General features: G+C 35.6%; 1 protein-coding gene across 1 annotated transcript; it reads left to right on the top strand.

Annotated features, from left to right (window-relative positions):
* The first annotated feature begins 5,281 nt into the window (after positions 1-5,281).
* On the top strand, positions 5,282-6,217 carry LOC100031262 (olfactory receptor 6C2-like). Its single transcript, XM_001380534.3, has one exon. The coding sequence runs from the start codon at positions 5,282-5,284 to the stop codon at positions 6,215-6,217; it is 936 nt and encodes a 311-aa protein (XP_001380571.3).
* The last annotated feature ends 439 nt before the right edge of the window (positions 6,218-6,656 follow it).

Raw genomic sequence — 6,656 nt, 5'->3', positions numbered from 1 at the left:
ACAAAAGATCAAGGATATCCAGGAAAATAATGAAAAAAAACACAAATGATGGGGGCCTTGCAGTCCCAGACCTTAAACTATATTATCATCAAAACAATTTGGTACTGGCTAAGAGACAGAAAGGAAGGTCAGTGGAATAGACTGGGGGCAAGCGACCTCAGCAAGACAATATACGATAAACCCAAAGATCCCAGCTTATGGGACAAAAATCCACTATTCGATAAAAACTGCTGGGAAAACTGGAAGACAGTGTGGGAGAGATTAGGTTTGGATCAACACCTCACACCCTACACCAAGATAAATTCAAAAATGGGTGAATGACTTAAACATAAAGAAGGAAACCATAAGTAAACTGGGTAAACACAGAATAGTATACATGTCAGACCTTTGGGAGGGCAAAGACTTTAAAACCAAGCAAGACATAGAAAGAATCACAATATGTAAAATAAATAATTTTGACTACATCAAATTAAAAAGCTTTAGTACAAACAAAACCAATGTAACTAAAATCAGAAGGAAAACAACAAATTGGGAAAAAATCTTCATAGAAACCTCTGACAAAGGTTTAATTACTCAAATTTATAAAGAGCTAAATCAATTGTACAAAAAATCAAGCCATTCTCCAATTGATAAATGGGCAAGGGACATGGATAGGCAGTTCTCAGATAAAGAAATCAAAACTATTAATAAGCACATGAAGAAGTGTTCTAAATCTCTTATAATCAGAGAGATACAAATCAAAACAACTCTGAGGTATCACCTCATATACACAGAGATTGATACACTGTGGTAAAATCAAATGTAATGGACGTCTCTACTATTAAAAGCAACGATCCAGAACAATCCTGAGGAATTTATGAGAAAGAACATAATCCACATCCAGAGAAAGAACTGTGGGAATAGAAACACAGAAGAAAAACATATGATTACTCACATGGTTCGATGGGAACATGATTGGGGATGTTGACTTTAAATGCCACTCTGTTGCAAATACTAATAATATGGAAATAGGTTTTAAACAATGATACATGTACAACCCAGTGGAATTGCTCATTGACTCCAGGAGGGGGGAAGGAAGAAGGGAGGGAAAGAATATGAATCATGTAACCGTGGGAAAATATTCTAACTTAATTAATTATATAAATAAATTTTTAACAGGGCAAAACAATTTTTCAAAAATTCATTATCTGGGGCATAATTTTAGATAATAGTGATATCCTTTTGCATATTGCGTTCATAAAATGTAATGAAAGATACCTAAAGAAAAATAATCAAACAAACAAATAAATGAAAGGCATGGAAGGGGCAGCTAGGTGTCTCAGTGGGAAAAGAGCCAAATTAGAGACAGGAGGTCCTGAGTTCGAATCTAGCCCCAGACACTTCCTAGTTGAGTGACACTGCATAAATCACTTAACCTTAATTGTCTAGGGTCTTCTGCCTTCAAACTGATAGTACCAAATCTAAGGCATAAGGTAAAGATTTTATTTAATTTAAAAAAAGATATTGGAAAAGGCCTTTAGTGTATTGGTATTTTATTTGTGAGGGAAGGACCTATGGGAGTCTATGGCCAAGAGTACCATAGAATGAGAAGACTTCAAGGAAGCAAAGGTTGAATTGGTGGAATTAAAATTCTATTAAAGTATAGATGTTGACCCACTGAAATAAATGTAGTAGAGAAGGAAAACAAGAATGTATAGAATAAGTAAGGATCTCCTGAAATATAAGGTGATTGGGATTCCCCTGGCATCTGAACTACCTCAGGGATCCCTTCATAGATTTTCTTCTCACTGAAGAATCAGAATGATTCCTTAAGATGATGTGGGGAGAAACAGAGAAATGCTAAGACATTGCTCTATTGAAAGACATTCACCAAACAGTGTTTCTAATGCTGTACTGGTGTACCTTTCTGTCTCTGTGGACACAGGCCCCATTACTGCCTCTTTAAACCACCTTTACTTTATGCTGATTATATGATAGATTCATTAATTATTTTTAACCTGAATCCCCAAGGAACCTGTTGTTTTTTCTCTCTCACTGAATTCCCCAAACACAATCAGCAGGTTGAGCAGATAAAATATTTATGAGGGAAAATCCATCTCTGTGCCCAGATATGCAAGACTTTTTTCTCTGTAATACAATAAGGTCTGAAAATTGTTCTCCTTTTCCAGAGGTCTCATTTGCTCAGAGGTAACTATGTGGCACAGTGGATAGATTGCCTGACCTAGAGTCAGAGAATCTGAGTCCAAAATTAGCCTGACACTTAGTAGTTAGGAGCCTCTGAGCAAGTCATTTAATTTCTGTCCATCACAGTATCCCCAACTATCAAATGAGCAGTTACTACATATGCTTGTTGGGAGGATACTTGGAAGAGGGCACATAGAAGATATTTAATAAATACATTTGCATTCTTTCTGAAGTAAGCCTCAAAAGAATATTAGAGATAATTTGAATGAACTTCCTTATTAACTTTTGAAAAAATTAAGCATCAGGGATTTCAAGGATAAAGCGATCAAAGGGAGAAGCTGGAATTCAACCCTCTTTAAGCTTTCCCTTTCACTATGCTCCTGCCACCTGTCTACAATGTTGTTCATATTTGATTCTCTTCAAGGATCCTTGAGGTTATTCCAGTCAATGATGTTCTCTATGAAGCACTGATAGAAAAGTAAGTATGACAATAGTCTACATATCACACATTTTCTCATCCTATATCCATGAAGTATATACTTGTATGATATAATTCTGTTATTAAAATGAAACAATGGACTTGTCCACTTCAGAACTTAGGACTTATGAAATCGTACTGGTTATTTTAGAGAGAGAATCAACAATCATTTCTGAGATGCCACTTCTTTATTAGTCCAGTAAGACATTTGAACTTCACATACTCTTTTTAATGAATGGTTATAATGTTGACTTTAATGAGAGTAGGTTCTGTGTTTGGTGTTTGAAAACCTCCTTTATTAATGATGCTCACTTACAAAAGTTTCAAAATTGAAGACAATTGTGAACTGCAACAAAAGTTCTTCTATAAGAGCAAAATACCCCTGAGGGAGGTTAGCACCTTAAAATAAGAATTACGAAGGACGTATTCATTATTTTTTCTATTATGTGATGATGTTATGCCAAAATGACTAGTTTCTTCTGTAATCTTTTGTACTTTATTTCATACTCAAAAATATTTTTCAGTTCTTACTTTTTTATTTTTCCATGGTTACATAATTCATGTTGTCTCCCTCTCCCCTCCCAGAGTTGATAAGCGATTCCAATAGGTTATACGTATATTATCACTAAATCCTATTTCCATATTATTCATTTTAGTGGAGTAATCTTTTAAAACCAAAACCCCAAATCATATACCCACATAAACAAGTGATAAAACACGTTTTATTCTGGATTTCTACTCCCATAGTTCTTTCTCCAGATGTGGATAACATTTTTTCTCCTAAGTTCCTCAGAATTGTCCTGGATCATTGCACTGCTCATAAAAATATTAATCTAAGAAAGTGTTCACAGGTTCATAATCATGTGAAAGTGATATATGACATAAAAAGGTTAAGATTTCCTAATTTTAAAAGTTCCTGGGCAATTGCACAGCAGCATAGACTGCTTACAAACTTTCTGTCTAAAAAAATTCATGGTATTGAGAGAGACAGAGACAAAGAGAGACAGAGAAAAACAGAGTCAGAGAAACGGGGGGAGAGAGAATGACCATAAATGACATGACACAGGTCTTGAGTCACAAGAACAGGACATCTTGCAAGAACGTTTTCAGGACACTCTCAAACAGCTCATCATATCCTTCATATAAGGAGAAATACTCAAGCACCTTCCATAAAAATGCCAATTTATTCACAGTTAAAATGAAAATACCCCTTAGAAGTAACCCATTATCAGCCTCTCAACATTTACATGGAATTCCTTTCTCATAGGATTAAAGGATTTAAAATTAGAAAATGATGAACCATCTGAATTAGGAGACGTAGAAACTCAGGACTTGAAAAATGAAGGGATTATTAGCATAAGATAACATAGTATATAAAAACAGAGGTTGAATTTTAAGACAAGTTTTCTAATTTCTAATAAAGATATTTTCAGACCTGGCAACCCCCGCAGAGTATGTAGGACTCTACAGAATGAGATTCTGATTTTGAAAATTTTGTTGGAAGAAATTGGACAGAGTTCCAAAGCCGGAGTTCTTCTTGAGGTCTTGGCCAGAAAGGGGAAAAGCTCAAGTGCCTGGGTGACCAACGAAGCTCAAAATATGAAAAGAAATAAGAAGTACATGGAAAGGAAACCAGAATGACCCTAAAACCAATATGAATCTTCTCCACAATATTTTTAATGGTCAGTTCTTTACCATCTGAAGTCAGATATTCCTTGAGATTCCTAGAGCAGGGCTCCTAAAAAAAGTTGCTACAGAAAAATTATGTATGGGAGATTATAGATGAATAGGCATTGGGTGAAAAGGAGACAATTGTAATCAGCAATGAGTCATAAATAAAATCAGAATGGCTCACATTTAAAACTCAGAAGCGGTTTCTTCATGTAACCCAGAGGAATAAGTTTTTCAAGTACTGGAATCCTTATTTAACATAAGAGAAAGTAAGCTGTGAGGGTAATTAACTTGCACATGGAAACAATGCCAATAAATATAAGTCAGGAAATGAAACTAAGTCTTTTGACTACATCTTTAGTGCTCTGGAGCAACGTCAAAATAAATTAAAAAGGGAGCCACTAAGAAATGCATAAGAATCATGTAAAACCTCTTATTGAATTACTTATTGATTTTGTTAAATATTTCCCAATTTCATTTAAATATGGTTGCACCTACCTTGGGGGTGTTTTGGGCCATTGTGTGTTAAAGATATCAGTTCTTAAATATGGCTAAGTAAAGGAAAAATAAGAGACTCCATAGGAAAAAAGGATAAAATGAAGATTTTGACAGAAGACTATGCTTGGGAGAGCAAAAGATATTAACTTCAAAGTGATATAGAAATAAACAATCCAGGAAAGGAACCTAGAAAAGAGTGGAATAGGTGGTTATTTAATCATTAAGAGAAACCATTGTTCATTCCACAGAAATTATTTAAGAAGTTACAGAATCAATGTATTGCTGGAAGTTGTTATTTTCAAGTAGAAAAAGAAAATGGATATAAGCTGCATCTGGTTATTTTTCTCACCATCTCACATTGATCTCTATGTTTTTCTGCATTATCCTCCTCAGATCCAAATTCTCCCTCTCTATTTTGTGTGCAGGTTTAACAGAATTTAAAAGTCAGGGATGAGAAATCACACAGCAATAACCGTATTCATTTTGCGGGGACTGACCGATGACCCACAACTGCAGGTTTTGCTTTTTATTTTTCTGTTTTTCAACTACTTCTTGAGTCTAACTGGGAACCTGACTATCATCACCCTCACTTTGGTGGATCCTCACCTGAAAACTCCCATGTATTTTTTCCTCCGAAACTTTTCCTTCTTAGAAGTCTCACTCACAACTTCCTGTATTCCTAGATACCTCTATAGCCTGTCAACTGGAGATAAAATGGTTTCTTATAATGCCTGTGTCACACAAGTATTTTTTGTCATCTTTCTTGGGGCAGCAGAGTTCTTCCTTTTGGCCACCATGTCCTATGATCGCTATGTAGCAATCTGTAAACCTCTCCATTACACAACTATTATGAACAGCAAAGTCTCTAACCAGCTCTTGCTGAGTTCTTGGCTAGCTGGATTGATGATAATCCTCCCACCTCTTGGCATGGGTCTTGAGTTGGAATTTTGTGACCCCATTATTGACCATTTTTCCTGTGATGCATTCCCTATGCTAGAGATTTCATGCACAGACACACAGTTGATAGAGGGAGTGGTTTTAATCGATGCAATATTGACGCTCATCATCACCTTATTCTTAGTGGTTCTCTCCTATGCCTCCATTCTCAGGACTATTCTAAGATTCCCCTCTGCCCAGCAAAGGAAAAAGGCCTTTTCCACGTGTTCCTCCCACATAATTGTTGTCTCCATCTCTTATGGCAGTTGTATCTTCATGTATGTTAAACCTTCTGGAAATGAACAAGTGGATTTGAACAAGGTAGTGTCAGTACTCATGGCTTCTGTTGCCCCTGTGATGAACCCCTTTATTTATGCCTTAAGGAACAAACAAGTCATACAAGCCTTTAAAAACTCAGTTAAAAAGATTACAATTTTCACAAAGCAATAACAGATGATGGGGATCAATATGGCTAATGGTAAAAGAAAAGCTGTTCATCACTCTGAAAGCCTTTGTCATGCTTCTTGCTATACTATAGTCTATTTAAGTTTTTAAGATTCTTGTAGCTCTTTTCTCATGAAGGAAAACTATTATCTAAACTTCAATACACATACAGGTCCATTGATATAAGTCTCTCCTCCTCCCTTTTTGTCATAATCTGTGATGCTTTCTGTACTTCACCACTGATCTGCCACACAATACTTTTACCCTGTCAGCTATTTCTATGATGCATTAGCTCAAGATCACTTAATCTTTTAGAAAGATTCATGAGATGAATGAATTTGGAGTTTAAAAGACCTGGATTCAATTCTTCATCACATACTCACTCTGAAAAAACTTACAAGTGACAAGCTAATATGCTTAAGAGTCAGGGATTTTAGAGTCCAAG

This window comes from Monodelphis domestica, chromosome 5 (genome assembly GCF_027887165.1).
Source record: "Monodelphis domestica isolate mMonDom1 chromosome 5, mMonDom1.pri, whole genome shotgun sequence".
Classification (NCBI taxonomy): domain Eukaryota; kingdom Metazoa; phylum Chordata; class Mammalia; order Didelphimorphia; family Didelphidae; genus Monodelphis; species Monodelphis domestica.
This window is presented reverse-complemented; position numbering and strand designations above follow the sequence as displayed.

What these genes read in the sequence shown, in the direction of transcription:
- LOC100031262 (XM_001380534.3), top strand. Translation starts at nt 5,282, where the DNA reads ATGAGAAATCACACAGCAATAACCGTATTCATTTTGCGGGGACTGACC.